Here is a 22822-nt window from a genome sequence, read left to right on the forward strand (position 1 = left end):
CGTGGCATAGAACCAGAGTTTGAAGAATGTGGTGTATTTCCCTCTCCTACTAGGGCAAGCAGGCAGGTGTGGCGGGTATTGGTAGCAATACTGGTACTGTGTGCTTATTTTCCAACACCCCAAATGATGCTTCCTCTAGCAAATTCTATCTTTCCTGCTGCTCGCAATCCCTGTAAACCTGTATTAGTCAGGGTTCTCCAGAGAAACAGAACCAAGAGGATGTATACAGAGAAAGAAAGAGATTTATTATAAGGAATTGGCTCACGTGATTATGGAGGCTGACAAGTCCCAAGATTTGCAGTCAGCAGGCTGGAGACCCATGAGAGTGATGGTATAGTTCCAGTCCTGTCCGAAGGCCTGAGAACCAGGACAGCTGGCGGTGCAGTCCAGTCTGAAGGCCAGCCAGCTTGAGACCCAGGAAGAGCCGATGTTTCAGTTTGAGTCCGAAGGCAGGAGAAAGCTGATGTCTCAGTTTGAAGGCAGGCAGGAGGAATTGTCCCTTACTTGAGAAAGGCTCAGCCTTTTTGGTCAATTCAGGCCTGTAATGGACCTGATGAAGTCCAGCTACAGTGAGGGGCCATCTGCTTTACTCAGCCTACCGATTCAAATGTTAATCTCACCCAGAAATGTCCCCACAGGCACACCAGAATAGAGTTTGACCAAATATCTAGGCACCCATGGTCCAATCAAGTTGACACATAAAATTAACCATCAATGACACCCCTACCCCTCCCTCCCTCAATAAGGCACCAATCTGAGCTCCTACAAGGTCCAATTTAATTTAGACTTTAGTAGTAGCGAAAGAGAAGGACCATAAAGAAATATAATCTCAAGAGCTCTGTAAATGCTTCTACAAAGAATACAAGGTATATTTCAAAGTGTAGGTCCAACCTCCAAAAAGTGTCTTGCACTCCCTCATCAGCAGGTCAGTTTGAGAAAGCTCGAACAAAGTTGTAGTAGTCGATCTTGTCTTCTCCGTGAGAGCACATCCTGATCAACTGCAGAGAGAGCAGAGGAGCAGTGACAGACATGCAGGGTTGCCCTCGGCGTCACGGCAGAGCACTCACTCATAATACTCCCCAGCCTTGCTCAACCAGTTCCGAGTGTTAATATCCTCACTAGATTCTGAAATGATCCTGTGAACCTGGTAGGTATGTCAGATATTATCCCCATCTTACACTCTCTGAAATCAAAGCTCAGATGGAGTAAATGGCCTGCCCAGGATGTCAGGACTAACATTTGTATTTATAAGGGCATTATCATTTCCAAAGCACTTTAATTGTTTTTATGTTCAAATACAAGACTTTTCCACCCATTCTGTGCAGAGTAATACTCTTTAAAATAGCAGGTTTCTGTTATCACAGCCTAATACCTAATAGAAGAATCTAGTGATGTCACTGCTCAAACCATGTACCTTGAAACTCAGCTGTGAGTGGTAGTATACTGATCCACTGTGCTACCTTTATGACATGTGCAAATCCATCCCACCCACACCTTCCCTGGCCCACTTCCCACTGACGGCAATTCCTCTCTCCCGTGTCAGGTCACAGAGAGCACCAATGACTTAAAAATCAAAATGTGGGCAGGCTGTCTTTAGAAATTTGGGACGCTAAGTGGGTGTTCAGCCACATGAACCGGTACCTTTCTATCTGCCTCCCCGCTCCTTGCTAATGTTCTGTCTACAACAAATCCTCGTCTCCACCCTGGTCACTCTAGGCCCAAAGAGAAGCCTTCCCTAAACGAGTCTTAACTTCTGAACATCCCGTTTTGCTCAAAGATCCTTAAGAAGGTCTGCAGCACCTCTGTGTTCTTAATCAGTGAGAATGTCTCAGGGAGCTGCAGTCGTTGGCAATTGTGGGAGAAATTTTTTTGTTCTGACTTCTAGGGGAACCCTGGCTAACAGGGTTTATTATGAAAATAAAGTGCAGGAAACGCCCTTTTCAACTCATTCATAAAAATCCTAGTAGGAGAATGTCCATGTCATTCTTCCATGTGCAGCTGGCCATGTGACCCCTACTGACAGATGCCACTGTCCCTGTGCAGTGGTCATACCCTCTTCCATGCTGGTGCTACTGATGGGCCGTGAGGGGTGTCAAAGGCTGCCCACCCACCTGCTCAGTCCAGTTGCCTTTGAGTCCCCCTTGGCGGCTGCCCCTCCATGATGCCCTCTGCTGCCCTCCTTCTGCCCTGACACGTCTCACCAGCCACTCTGTGCTGTCTACCCCCACCCCCACTTAAAGAGATGCCTGCAACAGCCATTAGAGTGGAGCATCAGTGCTAGCATCAAGGGGAAATACCATAATCGGGGCCGACCAGGAGATCTGATTTGAACATCCTCGATCATCCCCAGTTAAAACGAAATACACAGGCAACTGCCTTTAGGAGAGAATGAATCGTGCTCAGCCTCTACGATCCACCCAGGGGAGTAACTTGTACTGACCTCCTTGATCAAGGAATCATCAACTGGGAGGTTAAGAGAGTCACAGACTTTAAAGAACATCTCTTTGTCCACATATCCTGAAGCTTCCTTGTCATAAATTTGAAATGCCTCACGAATGTTGTCTTTGCATGGAGGATCTTTCAGTTGCTTCTGGATTGTGTCTATTAGTACCTCCAGTTCTTGCACGCCTGGATCCACCTCAGTTTGCTTGCTGTAGAGAAAGGAAGAAAATTACTGGACGTAGTATTTATTCTCGACCAGTCTTTCTCAGTGACCAAAGTTCTCACTTGGTGAAGTGGGGGAAGCTTCTCATGACAAACAGCTTTGACACAGAGCAGACCAATAACTGACCACTTGCCTGCAGGGGCTGGCTGACGGCTGACGCCCACATCCGGAAGGCCTAAGGAGGGGCAGCTTTTGAACTGAAGCTCCGCCTCCCTTGCTGCCATCTGTTAAATCACTGCCCCACAAGGAGCCAAATCTACCTCCACCACCATCCCAAGTTCCCCGTTTGTGGGGGTCACATGACTGTCCCTTAATGCCGTTGCAGACCTGCATCCTGTACGTTACATCATCTAAAAACAAATGTCTCAGTTTCAAAAATCTTTAACCATAACTCTGCAGTCACGAATCTCTTGTACTTTTAACATCCCCTTTCCAATTCACTCTGAATTTTGTCACAGGCTGTCCATGGACGTTAAGAGACTGCCCTGTGTGGGGGGTTGAGGATCTTAGGCCTAGCATTTACTGAAACAAAGAGAGATTAGTGACCCAGAGCATCAGGAAGAGAGAAGTCTATCCTTCCAAACCACAACCAGGAGAAGCAGGAGCCTGATTCTTATTTCCTCTGAACATGAAGGTACAGTTACACAATTAAAGAATTTTAGAGCTGGAAAGGATTCTCTCATGTTTCATCTTCAGAAATCCATTTTGCAACAAAATGGGACCCATATAAACTTAGTAAACACTCCTCCCTTTTTGTTTTGTTTTCTTTTTTTTTTTTACTGAGGAAGCTTAGCCCTGAGCTAACATCTGTGCCAATCTTCCTTCACTTTATACGTGGGTTGCCACCACAGCATGACTGACGAATGGTTAGGTCTGCACCTGGGATCCGAACGTGCAAACCCAGACCGCCGAAGTGGAACATGCAAACTTAACCACTATGCCACAGGGCCAGCCCCACCCCTCCCTTGTTCAATGGTGAGAAAACAGACTTGAAGACCTGAGTGACTTATTCCTGATCCCATGTCAGAGGCAAGGCGACACCAGACATCTCACTCCAGTTCTAACCTGTTCTCTCCAGTCTGCCCAGCCACCTCTCACTGACCCCTTCCTTCTAGTCCTCACTCTACTAACCCACCACTGCTTCTCCCTTCCTGCTTTTTCTTGTACATGATACTCAAAAAGTTCACACAGAAGGTACACACTTCTGCATCATGATTTGCTCACTAAGTTTATCTTTTGCAACATTGTCAGTGCTGCCTTATTATTATATTGCCTGACGGTAGTGTATATTATTTAACCAATTCCTGATCTTTAGACCTTTTTTTTTTGACATTTAGGCTGTGTAAACCAACAGCCTTTTCACTCATTTCCCTTTTTGCCTGCTGGCGATCCTTGCTGGAGGAGGTATAAAGTGGTATAACCTTTCAGGAACAATTTGGAAACATGAAGCAAAAGCCCAGCAAAGAATTTCAAATAATTTATCTTAAGAAAAAGATCATGAGTTGTATACAAAGATACATCTATAAAGCTGTTTTGAGACAGCCTAAATGTCAAAAAAAAAAGGTCTAAAGATCAGGAATTGGTTAAATAATATACACTACCGTCAGGCAATATAATAATAAGGCAGCACTGACAATGTTGCAAAAGATAAACTTAGTGAGCAAATCATGATGCAGAAGTGTGTACCTTCTGTGTAAAAGTTGTGGGGGGAATACAAATATATTTATGATGGTTTTTTTCTTTTGTTTTTGGCGGTAGGCAACTCTTTTATACCAACAATGTGCTAAAACTTTAAAGTGTGGCCATTTCAATTGCAAGGGTTCCACGTTGACCCCTTGGCCTAACCTTACTTCTTGATTCGTGATCCAGGGCCTCCCCTTTGCCCAAGTGATGGTAAACCCACTCCTAGGACAGGCAGTCACTTGCCTAGAGGGCTTCAGGTAGGCAGGAAGCTGAATAAGAACATCCCCAGGCCAGCCCTGATGGCCTCATGATTAAAGTTCAGTGCTCTCACCACTTCAGCAGCATGAGTTCATTTCCAGGCCATGGAACCACACCACCCCTATCAGTTGCCATGCTGTGGTGGCAGCTCACACAGAAGAACTAGAAGGACTTACCACTACGATATACAACCATGTGCTGGGGCTTTGGGGAACGAAAAAAAATCATCCCAATTTCTTGGTGCTTTTCTCCAGTGAGGCAGAACAAACTGTAGTTAAGAGCATGGCCTCTAGAACCTGCCTCGTTCAAAATCTAGGCTTTGCCACTTAAAGGTTGCATGAGCTTGAGTAGATTAATTAACTGTTCTGTGCCTCAGTTTCCTTATCTGCAATGTGTTAGTTTCTAAGGGAAGCCACCTCATAAAGATTGTTGTGAGAATTAAATGCATTATTAAATATAAAGCACTTAATACCTGACATGGCAGACACACACAAATGTTAGTTTTTAACAAAGTTCTTTTGACAGTCCTAGTAGGAATAGTCATTCACTCATCTAAAACTATTTATTAAACACGTATGGCTCAATGCTAGCTTTACAATAAACTGTTAAGTGTAACAAGGAACCTGTTTCTAGTAAGGATCCCTGCTCTCCAGAAGGGGAGTTAAGACACAGACTTTAAAATCACTAAAAGAAGAGAGGAAATGACCATTACCATTTTAAGAGGTACAAAAGATGACAGGATCAGGAAGGGCTGAACTGGGAGGTGGCATCTGACCTAGGCCTTGGAGGATGTGAGGGCTTGGACCCGTAGGATGAAATAAAGGAACTGCAGACAATGGGAACAGCCTGAGAAAAAGCATGAAGAGAGGAACTGAGGTTAATACAATAAACCTGTTTGTCTGGGGTGCACAGCATGCAGAAAGGGAAGCCAGAACTCGCTGAGAGGGTCACTGGAGCCACAACATGCAAGTTCTTGGATGCCAGACTAAGAACTTTAGAATTTTGCTTTTAAGTGATGGCAACCTCTTAAAAGTAGTATAATTAAAAAACCAAATAAGATCAAAAGAGAAATCAAAGAATATCTTGAAACAAAAATGGAAATACAATATACCAAAATTTATAGGATGCAGCAAAGAGCAGTTGCAAGAGGGAAGTTTATAGTGATAAATGCTTACATTAAGAAAAACAAAAAGATCTCAAATAAACAACCTAACTTTATACTGCAAGGAACTAGAGAAAGAAGAAAAAAACTAAGCCCAAAGTTAGCAGAAGGAAGGAAATAATAAAAATCAGAGCAGAAATAAATGAAATAGAGACTAGAAAAATGATAGAAAAGATCAACAAAAGTAAGAGGTGGTTTTTTGAAAAGACAAAATTGACAAACTTTTAGCTACACTAATTAAGAAAAAAAGAGAGAAGACTCAAAATCTGAAATGAAAGAGTAGAAATTACAACTGATACCACAGAAATACAAAGGATCATAAGAGACTACTATGAACAATTATATGTCAACAGATTGGATAACCTGGAAGAAATCAATAAATTCCTAGATACAAACAAACAAAAAATTCCGAGAAACATAATAACTTACCAAGACTGAATCATAAAGAAATAGAAAATCTGAATAAACCAATAATAAGTACGGAGATTGAATATCAGTAATCAAAAATCTCTCAACAACAACAAAAAACCCAGAACCAGATGGCTTCACTGGCGAATTCTACAAAAGATCTGAAGAAGAATTCATACCACTCCTTCTCAAACTCTTCCAAAAAACTGACGAGAAGGGAACACTCCCAAATTCATATTACAAGGCCAGAATTACCCTGATCCTAAAGCCAAAGATCATACAAGAAAAGAAAATTACAGGTTAATATCCCTGATTAACATACATGCAAAAATCATCAGCAAAATACTAGCAAACTGAATTCAACAGCATATTAAAAGGATCATACACCATGATCAAGTGGAATTTATCCTCGGTATGCAAGGACAGGTCAACATACACATATCAATAAATGTGATACACCACATTAACAGAATGAAGGAAAAAATCATATGATCATCTCAACAGATACAGATAAAACATTTGACAAAATTCAACATCCTTTGACGATAAAACTCTCAACAAATTAGGTATAGAAGGAATGTATTTCAATATTATAAAGGCCACATATGACAACACAGCTAACATCATAGCCAACAGTGGACAACACAAGGATGCCCACTCTCTAAGATCAGGAATAAGACAAGGATGGCCACTCTCACCTGTTCAACACAGGCTAGCCAGAGCAATTAGGTAAGAAAAAGAAATAAAAGGCATCCAAATAGGAAAGGAACTGTCTCTGTTTGCAGATGACATGATCTTATGTATAGAAAATCCTAAAGACTCCACCAAAAAACTGTTAGAACTAGACACTGAATTCAGTAAAGTTCCAGGATACAAAATCAACATACAGAAATCGGTTGAAAGAGAAATTATGAAACTACCTGAAAGATAAACTAAGAAAACAATTTGCAATAGCATCAAAAACAATAAAATACTTAGGAATAAATTTAACCCAGGAAGTGAAAGACCTATATATACACTGAAAACTGTAAGACATTGATGAAAGAAATTGAAGAAGATATGAATAAATGACATGTTCTTGGATTAGAAGAATTAATATTGTTAAAATGTCCATACTATGCGAAGTGATCTACAGATTTAATGCAATCTCTATCAAAATTCCAACGGCATTTTTCACAGAAATAGAAAAAAATCCTAAAATTCATATAGAATTACAAAAGACCCCAAAGAGCAAAAGCAATCTTGAGAAAGAAGAACAAAGCTGGAGGCATCACATTTCCTGATTTCAAACTATATTACAAAGCTATAGTAATCAAAACAATATGGTATTGGCATAAAAACAGACACATAAACCAACGGATCAGAATAGAGAGCCCAGAAATAAACCTATGTATATATGGTTAACTAATCTTTGACAAGGGAGCCCAGAATACACAATGGGGACAGGATAGTCTCTTCAATAAATGGTGCTGGGAAAACTGGATATTCACAGGCAAAAGAATGAAACTGGATCCCTGTTTTATACAACTCACAAAAGGTAACTCAGAATAGATTGAAGACTTAACCGTAAGACTTGAAACTGTAAAACTCCTTGAAGAAAACATAGGAAAAAAGCTCCTTGAAAATGGTCTTGGCAATGACTTTTTTTTTGGATATGACACTCTAAGCAGAGGCAAAACAAGCAAAAATAAACAAGTGGGACTACATCAAAACAAAAAGCTTCTGCATGGCAAAGTAAACAATCAACAGAATGAAAAGGCAATCTATGGAATAGGAGGAAATATCTGCAAACTGTTTTAATCCATTCAGTCTGCTATAACAAAATACCAGAGACTAGGTAACTTACAAACAATAGAAAATTATTTCTCACAGTTCTGGAGGCTGGAGAGAGCTCTCTTTCTGGTTCATAGCCAGCACCTTCTCACGGTGTCCTCATGTGACAGAAGGGGGCTGGCAGGCTCTCTGGGGCCTCTTTTATAAAGGCACTAATTCCACTCATGAGGGTTCTGCCCTCATGAGCTAATCACCTCCCAAAGGTCCCACTTCTTAATGCCACCAGGATTTCAACATGTGAATTTTAGATGCACACAAACACTCACACCATAGCACAAACCATCTAATACAAGGAATTTATACAATTCAATAGCAAAAAACCAAACAATCTGATTAAAAAATGGGCCAAAGATTGGGGCCAGCCCAGTGGTATAGTGGTTAAGTTTGCCCACTCTGCTTTGGTGCCCTGGGGTTCACAGGTTCAGATCCTGGGGGCAGACCTACACACTGCTCATCAAGCCATGCTTTGGCAGCATCCCACATACAAAATAGATGAAGATTGCCACAGATGTTAGTTCAGCAACAATCTTCCTCAAGCAAAAAGAGGAAGATTGGCAACAGATGTTAGCTCAGGGCCAATCTTCCCCGTCAACCCCTTCCCCCCGCAAAAAAGGGCCAAATACCTGAATAGACATTTTTCCAAAGACAACACACAAATGGCCACCAGGTATATGGAAAGATGCTTGACATCACTAATTATCAAGAAAATGCAAATCAAACCACAATGAGATATCACCTCACATCTGTTAGGATGGCTATTATCAAAAGACAGGAGATAACAAGTTGGCAAAAATGTAGAGAAAAGGACCCTATACATTCCTGATGTTGATGGGAATGTAAATTGGTGCAGTCATTATGGAAACAGTATGGAGGTTCTTCAAAAAATTAAAAATAGAACTACACTAGTGTGATCTAGCAATCACACTTCTGGAGATTATCTGGAGGAAACAAAATTGGTATCTCAGAGAGACATCTGCACTCTCCCATTCATTGCAGCATTACTCACAATAGCCAAGATATGGAAACAACCTAACTGTGAACTGACAGATGAATGGATTTAAAAAAAATGTGATACACACACAGAGAGGAATATTATTCAGCCATAAAAAAGAAGCAAATCCTGCCATTTGCACATGGATGAACCTGAAGGACATTATGCTTAGTAAAATAACCTAGATAGAGAAAGACAAATACTTTATGATCTCACTTATATGCGGAATCTAAAAAAAGTCAAAACTCATAGAAACAGAGTAGAGGGTTGCTGCTGGGGACTAGGGGGTTGGGGGAAAAGGGAGATGTTGGTCAAAGTGTATAAACTGCCACCTATAAGACAAATAAGTTCTCTGGATGTAATATACAGCAGGGTGACTACAGTTAATATACTGTACTGTATACTTGAAATTTGCTGAGAGAGTAGATCTTAAGTGTTCCCACCAAGCACACACAAAATTAAATGGTAACTGTGAGATGAAGGATGTGTTAATTAACTTGACTGTGGGAATCATTTCACAATGTATATCAAATCATCACATCGTACACTTTAAATACATACACTTTTATTTGTCAATTATACCTCAATAAAGCTGGAGGTGAAGAGTATGATGAATTTGGAGCCAGGTTTCAGGCAGACTGGTCTGGTAACAGTGTGTGAAATGGATTAAGGGAGAAAGAGGGTGGAGGTGGGAAGATGAGTCAGGAGGCATTGTGGAAGCCTAGGCAAGCAGGCATGGGAGTATGGCAGACACTGGTGATTACCTGTCCAATATTCTCCCTCTCCGTCTTCCTAATAGAGCCCTTATTTTGTTTGGAGCAGCAATTAGGAGTGGCCATGTGACACAGCCCAGACAACGGGATGTAAGCAGACGTTGCTAGGTGGGGCTTCTGGACAAGCCCTTCAAAAACAGGAAAGATTTCAGTCTTCTAGCCTTTGACCTTCCCCTTCTTCCTGCCTGGAATACAGATGGAATGCTGGAGATGGAACATTCACTTTGTGGCCACAGAGGAAAAAGCATGAGGACAAAAGCTACTTGCTAAGGATGTCTGAGAGAAGAGAGAGAAAAAGTCAGGTCTCTGTGGGCATCGTAAAGACATCACAGCAGCCCTGGACTGCTTCCCTCCAGACACTGTGTTCCCTGAGAAACCTAAAACTTCACTGGGTTAAGCTACAGTAAATTTGTTTCTGTTGTTATTATGTGCAGACAAATGCAACTCCTAACTGATTGAGTGCTTTAAATTAGGAAATCATGGTGGGAACAAAAAGGAGAAGTCAGAGAGGGAAGAGATATTGTAGAATAAAAGAAAAGAAATTGGGAGGATGGTGTCAAGATGGCGGCATAGGAGGACTCTGAACTCACCTCTTCACATGGACACAATAAATTTACAACTACTCTTGGAACAATTACCCCTGAGAGAGAACTGAAAACTGGATAAAAAGAACCCCCACAAAAAGGAACAGTGCTGACTGAGGTGGAAAAAGCTGAAGTCCCTTTCTGGAGAGAAAAAAGCCACCTCCAAGCCTTGGTGTTTCACGGTCAACTGGGAGCAACCTTCAGGTATGAAGCCTTCCCTAGAGGAGTGGGGGATCTGAGCAGGGGAGCATTACCACAATAAGCAGCTTTTGGACTCAGTACAACTGAGACGAGTGTCATGATATCTGGGTTTGCTGGCTATTAACTACAACGGGGAATACCCCCAGAAAAGCTATCAGACATAAGGGGAAAAAAGGCTGCTCTTAAAGGGCCCATGCACAAATTCACACATTTTTGGAAAGCAACCTAAAATCACCAGAAAGAAAGGTGCACAGTCCTTTGATGAAAAGAGACTCACTTGATAGGCACTAGGTGCATCTCAGGATTGGTGAGACCTCCCCAGGGACTGAGACATTGGCAGCAGCCATTAGTGTGACCTAGTACAGTCATGCTGACACAGACGCTAGCAGATGCCCTTGGCGTTCTTCCCCAGGCCTGTTAGCCCAAAGCCTGCCTCACCCACTGGAGCACCAAGTAAATCCAGCTCAGCCAGGGCAGACAGCCCATCCTAGGGATTGGCCCAACCCAACAGCAAGCCCTCAGGCAACTTGTGGGTCCACATAGGTGGGGTGCCTGGAACCTCAGCAGCTGGGCGAGGGGGTCCACCTCTGTGGGGCAGGGCATGCACAAGGGGTGGGCCTGTGTTGGTGGACTGTTGCCCCACTTTGCAGTGGGGCAACTGAGTCTGCTTCAGTGGGTCAGGGCATGTGCATAGAGCAGGACTGTGGTGATGTGGTGTATGGCCCTGCAGACAGTGGGGCTTGTCAGCTGCAGCTGACTCGTGCTTTTCAAACAGCCATATAGGGGATCAGCCCCCACCTTCCAAAGCCTGAAAGAATTGGGTGCTCCTATGCCTGGGGCCAGCCTCACTCAGCTGCAATCCTGAGAGAGCTGACAAGAGCCTTGCAAGCAGGAGGCCTATAGCAATTGTAAGCCCCTGAGCCTAGCAACCAGCCACCCTGGGGGCCTACTCCCTTAACAGAAAAACTGCAACAGGAATGTGCTATTAGACCTTGCAGCCAACTGTGCTGGGGTTCCCCATGCCTGATAAAGTGACTGAAGGGTCCATAGCAGCCACACGCAGCTGAGCATTACAACCAGCAGCTAGGGGGACAGCCTAGCCTCCCCAGACACCTGCAGCAAGAGCAATCCTGCCCCAACAGAAGGACACACAGAACCCATGCAGGGGTCACTCCTGGAACACTGGGGACTGGTGATGAGAGGGAAGCACACTGCTGGGCCTCATAAGGTATCTCTTACATAAGGCCACCTCTCCAAAATCAGGAGACATAGCTGACCTACATAATACATAGATATAAGCACAGAGAAAAAGGCAAAATAAGGAGACAAAGGAATATGTCCCAAGTAAGGGAACAGGACAAAACCCCAGAAAAAGAACTAAATGAAACAGAGATAATCTACCTGACAAAGAGTACAAACTAAAAGTCATAAGGATGCTCACTGATATTGGGAGAAGAATGGATGAACTCAGTGAGAATTTCAACAAAAAATTGGAAAATATAAAAAAGAACCAATCAGAAATGAAGAATACAAACTGGAAATGAAAAATTCACTGGAAGGACTCAATAGCAGAGTAGATGACACAGAAGAATGGATCAGCAAGCTTGACAAAAGACTAGAAGAAATCACCCAAGCTGAACAGATAAAAGAAGAAAGAATTAAAAAGAACAAGGATAGTCCAAGGGACCTCTGGGACAACATCAAGCACACTAACATCCATGTTATAGGTGTCCCAAGAAGGGGAAGAGAGAGATAAAGGGGCAGAGAATCTATTTGAAAAAATAGCTGAAAATTTTCCTAACCTAAGGAAGGAAACAGACATCCAAGTACAGGAAGTACAGAGAGCACCAAACAAGATAAGCCCAAAGAGGTCCACACCAAGACACATTATAATTAAAATGTCAAGTATTAAGGATACAGACAGAATCCTAAAAGCCACAAGAGAAAGACAACAAGTTACATACAAAGGAAACCCCATAAGGCTATCAGCTGACTTCTCAGCAGAAACCTTACAAGCTGGAAGTGAGTGGCATGACATATTTAAAGTGCTGAAAGGAAAAAACCTACAGCCAAGAATACTCTGCCCAGCCAGGTTATCATTCAGAATAGGAGAGAGAGTTTCCCAGACAAGCAAAAATGAAAGGAGTTTGTCATGAAGAAATCAGCCTAACAAGAAATGCTAAAGGGACTTATTTAAGTGGAACAGGGAAGACCACAAACAGGAATAAGAAAATTATCAAAAACGAAAAAAAGCAATAAAGTCACTGGTAAAAGCAAGTATGCAGCAAAGGTAGCAGATCAATCACCTATGAAGGTCAAAAGACAAAAGTACTAAAATTATCTATTTCCATGATAAGAGGATAGTGGATATGCACAAAAAAGAGGGTATATATGATATCAAAAACATAAAATGTGGGAGGAAGAAAGTAAAAGAGTAGAGCTTTTAGCAGGAGGTCAAACTTAAGACACTGTCAACTTAATATAGATTGCTATATACGTAAGTTATTATATATGAACCTTATGGTAATCATAAGCCAGAAACCTATAATAAACAAACAAAAAATTTAGAGAAAGGAACCCAAACATAATACTAAAGAAAGCCATCAAACCGCAAGAGAAGAAGACGAGAATAGAGGACTACTAAAACACCTAGAAAAAAAGTAACAAAATGGCAATAAGTACATTCTTATTAATAGCAACTTTAAATGTCAATGGACTAAATGCTCCAATCAAAAGGCATAGGGTAGCCAACTGAATTAAAAAACAAGAACTATATATACGCTGCAAACAAGAGTCACACTTCAGACCTAAATAGACTCACAAACTGAAAGTAGAGGGATGGAAAAAGATACCCCATGCAAATGGAAATGAAAAGAGAGCTGGGGTAGCAATACTTATATCAGACAAAAGAGACTTTAAAACAAAAACTGTAACAAGAGACAAAGAAAGGCACTACAGAATGATAAAGGGAATAACCCAATAAAAGGATATAACATATGCAAATATTTATGCACCCATCATAGGAGCATCTAAATATATAAAGCAATTATTAACAGACATAAAAGGAGAAATAGACAGCAACACAATAATAGTAGGGGACTTTAACACTCCACTTAGACCAATGGACAGATCACCCAAACAGAAGACCAATAAGGAAACATTGGCCTTAAATGACACTTTAGACAAGATGGAGTTAGTAGATATATATAGAACATTCCATCCAAAAATTGCAGAATACACATTCTTTTCAAATGCAAATGGAACATTCTCCAAGATAGATCACATAATAGGCCACAAAACAAGTCTCAATAAATTTAAGAAGATCGAAATAATACCAAGCATCTTTTCTGACCACAATGGTATGAAATTAGAAATCATCTACAAGAAGAAAATTGGAAAAGCCACAAATATGTGGAGATTAAACAAAATGCTACTGAACAATGATTGGGTCAAAGGAGAAATCAAGAAATACTTGGAGACAAATGAAATGAAAATACAACATGCCAAAATTTATGGGATACAGCAAAAGCAATTCTAAGAGGGAAGTTTAGAGAAATACAGGTTTACCTCAACAAACAAGAAAAATCTCAAATAAACAATCTAACACTACACTAAAGTAACTGGAAAAAGAAGAACAAAGCCCAAAATCAGTAGAAGTAAGGAAATAATAACAATCAGAGCAGAAATAAAGGAAATAGAGACTAAAAAAAAATAGAAAAAATCAATGAAACTAAGAGCTGGTTCTTTGAAAAGATAAACAAAATTCACAAACTTTTAGCTAGACTCACCAAGAAAAAAACAGAGAAGGCTCAAATCAATAAAATCAGAAACGAAAGAGGAGAAATTAGAACGGATACCTCAGAAATACAAAAGATTATAAAAGAACACTACAAAAAGCTGTACACCAACAAACTGGATAATCTGGAAGAAATGAATAAATTCTTAGAATCATACAACCTTCCAAAACTGAATCAAGAAGAAACAGAGAATTTGAATAGACTAATCACCAGTAAGGAGATCAAAACAGTAATCAAAACCTCCACCAAAATAAAAGTTCAGGACCAGATGGTTTCCCTGGTGATTTCTACCACACATTCAAAGAAGACTTAATACCTATCCTTCTCAAACTTCCAAAAAACTGAAGAGGTGAGGAAGCTTCCTAACTCATTCTATGAAGCCAACATTACCTTGATACCAAAACCAGACAAGGACAACACAAAAAAAGAACATTACAGGCCAATATCACTGATGAACATTGATGCAAAAATCCTGAACAAAATACTAGCAAATCGAATATAACAATACATTAAAAAGATCATACATCATGATCAAGTGGGATTTATTCCAGGGATGCAGGGATGGTTCAACATCCACAAATCAATCAACGCGATACACCACATTACCAAATGAAGAATAAAAATCACATGATCATCTCAATGGATGCAGAGAAAGCATTTGACAAGATACAGCACCCATTTATGATAAAAACTAAATAAAATAGGTATAAAAGGAAAGTACCTCAACATATTAAAGCCCATATATGATAAACCTGCAGCCAATATCATTCTCAATGGAGAAAAACTGAAAGCTATCCCTCTAAGAACAGGAATCAGACAAGGATGCCAACTTTTGCTGTTCTTATTCAACATAGTATTGGAATTCCTAGCCAGAGCAATCAGGCAAGAAAAAGAAATAAAAGGGATCCAGATTGGAAAAGAAGAAGTGAAACTGTCACTATTTGCAGATGACATGATTTATATAAAGACTAAAGAACCCACCAAAAACTTTCAGGAGTAATAAATAGGATACAAAATCAACATACAAAAATCAGTTGCGTTACTATACACTAACAATGAAGTAGCAGAAAGAGAAATTAAGAATACAATCCCATTTATAATTGCAACAAAAAGAATAAAATACGTAGGAATAAACTTTACCAAAGAGGTGAAAGACTCGTACCCTGAAAACTATAAAATGCTGTTGAAAGAAATAGAAGATGACACAAAGAAATGTAAAGATATTCCATGCTCTTGGATTGGAAGGATTAACATAGTTAAAATGTCCATACTTTCTAAAGCAATCTACAAATTCAATGCAATCCCTATGAAAGTTCCAATGACATTTTCCACAGAAATAGAACAAAGAATCGTAAAATTTATATGGAACAACAAAAGACCCCAAATAGCTAAAGCAATCCTGAGAAAAAAGAACAAAGCTGGAGGCATCACAATCCCTGATTTCAAAATATACTATAAGGCTATAGTAATCAAAACAGCATGGTACTGGCACAAAAACAAACACACAGATCAATGGAACAGAATTGAAAGAAATAAAACCACACATGTACGGACAGCCAATCTTCAACAAAGGAGACAAAACATATACTGGAGAAAGGAAAGTGTCTTCAGTAAATGGTGTTGGGAAAACAGACAGCCACATGCAAAAGAATGAATGTAGACCATTTTCTTACACCATATACAAACAGTAAGTCAAAATGGATTAAAGACTTGAATGTAAGACCTGAAACCATGAAAGTTCTAGAAGAAAAACTAGGCAGTACGCTGTTCGACATCAGTCACAGAGGCATATTTTCAAGTATCATGTCTAACTTGGCAAGGGAAACATTAGAAAAAATAAACAAATGGGACTACATCAAACTAACAAGCTTCTGCACAGCAAAGAAAACCATCAACAAAACAAAAAGATGACCTAAGAACTGGGAGATGATATTTGCAAACCATGTATCTGATAAGGGGTTAATAGCTAATATCCAAATATATAAAGAACTCATATATCCCAACAACAAAAAAACTAACAACCCAATTAAAAAATGGGCAAAAGATCTGAACAGACATTTCTCCAAAGAAGATATACAGATGGTCAACAGGCACATGAAAGATGTTCAACATCACTACCTATCAGGGAAATGGAAATCAAAACTACAATGAGGTATCACCTTACCTGTCAGAATGGCTATAATTAACAAGACAAAAAATAACAAGTGTTGGAGAGGATGTGGAGAGAAGGAAACCCTCGTACACTGCTGGTGGGAGTGCAAACTGGTGCAGTCACTATGGAAAACGGTATGGAGATTCCTCAAAAACTTAAGAATAGGAATATCACACAATCCAGCTATTCCACTGTTGGGTATTTATCCAAAGAACATAAAAACACGAATGCATAAAGAAATATGCACTTTTATGTTCACTGCAGCATTATTCACAATAGCCAAGACTTGGAAGCAACCTAGGTCCCCATCAAGGGATGAATGGATAAAGAAGATGTGGTATACATACAAGATGGAATACAATTCAGTCATAAAAAGGGTAAAATCTTGCCATTTGTGATAACATGGATGGACCTTGAGGGTATTATGCTAAGGGAAATAAGTCAGAGGGAGAAAGTCAAATACCCTATGATCTCATTCATAAATATAAGATAAAAACAACAATAAACAAACACATAGAGACAGAGATTGGATTGGAGGTCACCAGAGGGGCAAGGGGAGGGAGGAGGGAAAAGGGGGTGATTAGGCATATATGTATGGTGATGGATTGTAATTAGTCTTTGGGTGGTGAACATGATGTGATCTACATAGAAATCAAAACATAATGATGTACACCCGAAATTTATATAATATTATAAACCAATGTTACCGCAATGAAAAAAAAAAAGAAGAAATTAGCAGCTATTGAATGTGGTGTAAAATAGAAGAAGTCAAAGGTATCTCAAAGGTTCAAATCAGGGTAAATGGAACTCTGACGTGATTTAGAGAAAGAGGGGTTAAGAGTTACTGCTTGTCTCCTCTGTGCTGGTGTTTTCCATATGTTATCACAACTCGTTATCACAACTTTATGAGACAGTTGAATGGGAAGAAGGAAGAGCAGGTGGGCTAGAAAGATGAAAACGATGATGGTTTCATTCTTAGTTGTGCAAAGTGTGAGGTGCTGGTGACTCAGCTGGAGGAAGACACACCCAACAGGCAGACAGGAATCCGGGAATATTATCAGAAGGGTCAGGATGGAGAGCAACTTACTTAGCCACTCTGCAATGAGATGAGATGAGATTTCCAGAGTATAGACAAAGCAAACAAGAGGATCAAAAACAGGACCTTGAGAAACGCCAACTTAGTAGACAGAAGTAGGAAGAAGCTTCAAAGAGTAGGCTTCCAGAGAAGGAGGAGGCAGAGCAGAGACTCTGACTTATCAGAACTCAAAAGAAAGGGTTCCAAGAGAAGGTGGTAAAGAGTAAATTGTATTATATGTAGATAGAAAAGGCTAAACACTTGACCAGGGGGTTGGCAAACTTCGGCCCACAGGCCAAAGCCAGCCTCCTGCCCGTTTTTCCAAATAAAAGTTAATTGTAATACAGCTCCCCCTACTCATTTACACAGTGTCTATACTGCTTTCACTGACAAGGGTGAGCTGAGTAGTTACAACAAAGATGGCATGGCCCACAAAGCCTAAACTGTTTACTACTTTCCTCTTTACAGAAAAGCCTGCCAACTCTCACCCTTGACTATGAGCTCCCTATTCTCTCATCTATCTGCCTAAGCATTTATTAAAGTCTAGTACATGGTGCAAGCTTAAATATCTGTTAAATTAATGAATAAATGAAAAGAGACCATTAGATTTGGAAACAATCAATGACCTTCAGGAAAGCAATTTATGAAGAGTGTTTGGAGACTGGAGCAGTCAGAAAGGAGGCAGTTAGACACAAAATAGAAGAATTAAATTTGGAGAAATGGGAGCTACTTTTCTCTAACAAGAAGGCAAAGAGAAGATGAGTGACAGTATAGAAACATTCTAAGGTGAAGAGTGGGAAAAGTGAAGAAGCTCACATTGGACCATTTGGTCTCATATTTGACACCAATTGCAAAGTGAATATGAAAGAGCTTGGGGCTTAAAGAAAAAGGAAGAAGAAACAAAAATAGTTGGAAACGTCTACATGGGAAAAGTGGCTGGAAGTGAAAAATAGAGGATTAAAAGGATCATCGATCGGGGCTGGCCCCGTGGCCGAGTGGTTAAGTTCGCGCGCTCCGCTGTAGGCGGCCCAGTGTTTCGTTAGTTCGAATCCTGGGCGCGGACATGGCACTGCTCGTCGGACCACGCTGAGGCAGCGTCCCACATGCCACAACTGGAGGAACCCACAGCGAAGAATGCACAACTATGTACCGGGGAGGCTTTGGGGAGAAGAGGGAAAAAAATAAAATCTTTAAAAAAAAAAAAAAAAAAAAAAAAAAGGATCATCGATCATGGGAGGAGGATCCTCTTGAGGCTGAAGAGCACAAATGAACATACTAACAGAACAAGAATAAAATATATGAACCCATGGGTATGTGTATGCTATTCATATAAGTAGATTTCATGTAGAGGGTTGGATTTATGACCATTTGTTATCAGTAAATCTGAGTTCAATAAACTGCAATGAGGACCCAAAACCCAAAAGAACTTCAGATGAAGTCAATACTCATTACCCGTGCACTATTTTAATTTTCTTGCTCAGAGAAAGAAAATAGCTAACCCCAAATTTTATCATCCTGTAATTGACACCTGATATAAAAAATATTCAGGCCTGACAAGTACTTGGGAATCCCCTTTCATTAACCTTAGAAATGATTAGTCAAATAAAGGATTTGTATTTCCTTAGAGTGGGATTCTTTACCAGATGGGAGGAGTTAGAAGCCAAAGACAGAATGGCTAGAAGAACTGGAAGGCACGACCCTTGGATCCACACCATCTTTGAGCATCTTCTCTCAGTCATCTCTCCGACCCATGACAAAGGAAGAAAGGGAAGGTGAGGATCAAAATAAGAATAGCAGTGGATTTCTTAACCCAGAACTTGAATTTCTCTTTATTTTTATCGGTATCTTATTCTAAGTGCCATGGTGCTCTTTTTCTCATTATTAAATCAGATTAAAAAAAAAAAAAAGATTCTACTGGTAGTATGCCAAAGCAAGAAGCTTTCCAGTGTTGCTGGTATTTGCATAGACATGGGAAAACTACAGAAAAAAACTTCTGAGAAGTACATGAATTAAACGTATGACCATGAATCTCAACTCAGCACTTAATGCTGCCCAGCCACCAAATTATGCTTCGCTAGTGCATTTGTCCTCCCACTTTCTGAGAGAGCTGCCATATTTAATCAGTCCTGAGACAACATTTTTTACATCTCTGGAGTCAGGATGCACTTTTTATTGATGGTGAATATCAACTATACTTGTTGGATTTTCTTTCTTAGTAGTAGATAAAATAATGCTATGTATTTATTTTCATTTTATTTTTATATTCATTTTTCTTATGTAGTCAACAGAATAGACAGCATTTCACAACTTTTCCTCTCTCCTGAAACTTCCAACATCTCCCCATCCTCACTCTTCCTACTGCACTACTACACTGGAAACAATGACATAATCAGAACGACCCCTCAACCGTCTCTACCCACAGCAGCATCTGTACCCACACACTCTGCCTTCCTGCCTGTTACCATAGATTAAGGTTTCAAAGAGTAATCCCAGGACCCCTGGGGGTTCCTCAGACTCTTTGGGGGTCTGTAAAGTCAAAACTATTCTCATACTACTACTAAATCCTTATTTGCTTTTCTACTCCTGTTTTCTCACACATGCACAGTGGAGTTTTCCAAAGGTTACATAATGAATGATATCACAGAAGGCTCAGTACAGAAGCAGACGAAAATCCAGCTGTCTTCTATTAACAAAGTCAGACATTAAAGAGATTTGCAAAAATGCAAAACAATTCCACTCTTCTCACTCAATTTTTTTGTTTGGAAAAAATAGTTATTTTTCATAAAAATTACGTTATTTGTACTAACATGAAATAAGTTTATTATTGCTTTGTAGAACATTAATAAATATTTTAAATGTCTCAGATTAATTTCTAACACGGTAAATATCAATAGATATACACTACATAAATGAAAGCCCTTGGAGGTCCTGGATAATTTTTAAGAGTACAAAGGTGTCCCGAGACCAAAGAGCTGGAGAACTACCGCCCGAGATGAACGACTGGTGCTTCTCTCTAGAGCCGTTCCTCCACTTGTGTACTAGACTCCATCCTCTCTCACACGCTCCACAACTCTCCCCACTCTCACATTTATCAGCATTTCCCTCTAAAGAATCATTCGCATTTATGTACAAATATGTCGTTATTTATTCTATCTTAAAAACAAACAAAAAATCCTTCTCTTGACTCCACTTCCTCTGCCAGCTGCTGCCCCATCTTTCTGCTTCCTTTTGCACCAAGTTTCCTCAAAAGAGCTGTCTATACATACTTAAGATGTCGAGTTCCTCTCCTCCCATTCTCTCTTAAATCCCTCCCATCAGATTTTCCTACCCTCCCATTCCACTGAAACTCCTCATTAGGGTCCCCAATGCTCCCTACATTGCTAAATCCCTGTGTGACACAATGAACCATTCTGTCTTCCTTGATACACATGCACTTCTCACTTTGCACAGTTCCGATATGCATGAATTTCAATTACCACCGACGGCAACAACATGGCTCAAATTTCAACTACCTCAGTTGATTAACTGTGAGTAATTGCATAAAGTACAAATTCATTGTTACGTTTTCAATCCACCAACTTCTATATAAATAACAGATGTGCATGATGATCAGTGACAACTGTATCAGCTCTTTCAAGTCTACTGATGACTGGTCACTGGGCATCTGTTTTTCAGTTCACACAGAGAAAGCAAAGTGTGTAGCTATGTTGCCTTCTTGTCTCTCAGTGATAAACCCACATGACATTTTACAAAAATGGATAACTGAATGAGGGAATTGGCCAACAAAGATGAAAGTGCAGCAGAGAAACAAAGAGCAATAAAGCTAGAAGTGAAATTCGAATCAAACATAATGGTGTTATAGAAGAAAGAGCTGACTGTGGGAATGCTGACACTGCCACCATCCAACAGACTCTTGACGTGCAGCCAGGAGAACTCGGTGAAGGCCAACTTACATAAATGAGGAAAGCGATGGTAAAGAAAAGGCTGAACACAGCCCAGATGCCAGCAAAAAACTGCACATTAAAAGAACTCTGAGATATTTCGTGTCATTAAAGGAACTCTAGGAGACCTTTCACAACATTGAAAGCAAAAATAATAAAGTGTTGGGAGTTGATCCAAACTTAGAAAGGAATATGACCATTTACCAAGGCATAGAAAAGATGTTCATTCTGTATCATAAGTTACACAATGAAAAGAAGGCAAGCACCGTTCAAACCACTCTTGAAAAGCTGTTCACAAAGAAATAAAACTTTAATTTTCAATGTTGCCCATGTTTTAAATTACAGTGTACTAAATAAAAATTAGTTTCACTAATCTTTCATTGCCCTATACATTTATAACCATCACAGTTTTTCATGTTTTGACAAAAATTTTTCAAGGTCACAGAACAACAGTAAATGTTCGCACTGATTAGTAAGACTGTCATTTTTACAGCTCCGCACTACTGTGCAGAGCGAGGGCTGCCTGCCCTTTCCTCATCTGGCTTCCAGGATACCACACCCACTTGGCTTCTTCCTGCCTCACTAGCTGTCCTGCTCAGTCTCCTCTTCTCAGCTCTTGGTGTTGGAGGACCCTGGAGCTCAGTCCTTGGAGCTCTTCTCTTCTTTATCTACACAGATTCCCTTAGAGATTTCACCCAATCCTGTGGCTTAAAATATCATCTATACGCCAACAACTCCCACATGGACATCTCCAGCCCAGATCTCGCATCTGCACTCTGGATTTATATATCCAACAGCCTGCTTCAGATCTCCACTTGGATATCTAATAGATATGTTAAACGTAGTATAACCAAAACTGAAGTCCTCCCCCCTCAAAAAAATCTCCTTGAAAAGATAGCCTCTTCAATAAATGGTGTTGGGAAATCTGGGCAATCACTTGCAAAAGAATGAAGGTAGACCATTATCTCATGCCATCCACAAAAATAAACTCAAAGGATCAAAGAGTTGAAGCTAAGTCCTGAAACCACTAAACTCCTGGAAGATAATGTAGGCAGTACACTCTTTGACACTGAACTTAAAAGGATCTTTTTGACTACCATGTCTCCTCAGACAAGGGAAACAAAAGAAAAAATAAACAAGTGGGACTTCATCAGACTTCTGCAAGGCAAAAGAAACCAGGATCAAAACAAAAAGATAACCCACCAACTGGGAGAAAATATTTGCAAATCATATATCCAACTAGGGGTTAATCTCCATAATATATAAGGAACTCATACAACTGAACAACAAAAAAACAAA

The 22822-nt window shown here is 40.1% G+C and overlaps 1 protein-coding gene across 11 annotated transcripts in view; it reads right to left on the reverse strand.

Annotated features, from left to right (window-relative positions):
- Positions 1-222: 222 nt before the first annotated feature.
- EFHC1 (EF-hand domain containing 1) overlaps positions 223-22822 on the reverse strand; it is a 76417-nt gene continuing 53817 nt past the window's right edge. For 10 of the 11 annotated variants that reach the window (XM_070514772.1, XM_014834673.3, XM_014834672.3 and 7 more), the window contains 2 exons: positions 2441-2651; positions 223-998 (listed from right to left, as the gene is read on the reverse strand). In XM_070514772.1, the coding sequence (XP_070370873.1) occupies positions 927-998; positions 2441-2651 (283 nt within the window). In that variant the 3' untranslated portion in view covers positions 223-926. Of the gene's footprint in view, positions 999-2440; positions 2652-5318; positions 5453-22822 lie in introns of those variants that run through there. The other variant, XM_044776849.2, reaches the window with a different exon arrangement.

This window comes from Equus asinus, chromosome 8 (genome assembly GCF_041296235.1).
Source record: "Equus asinus isolate D_3611 breed Donkey chromosome 8, EquAss-T2T_v2, whole genome shotgun sequence".
NCBI classification, from domain to species: Eukaryota; Metazoa; Chordata; class Mammalia; order Perissodactyla; family Equidae; genus Equus; species Equus asinus.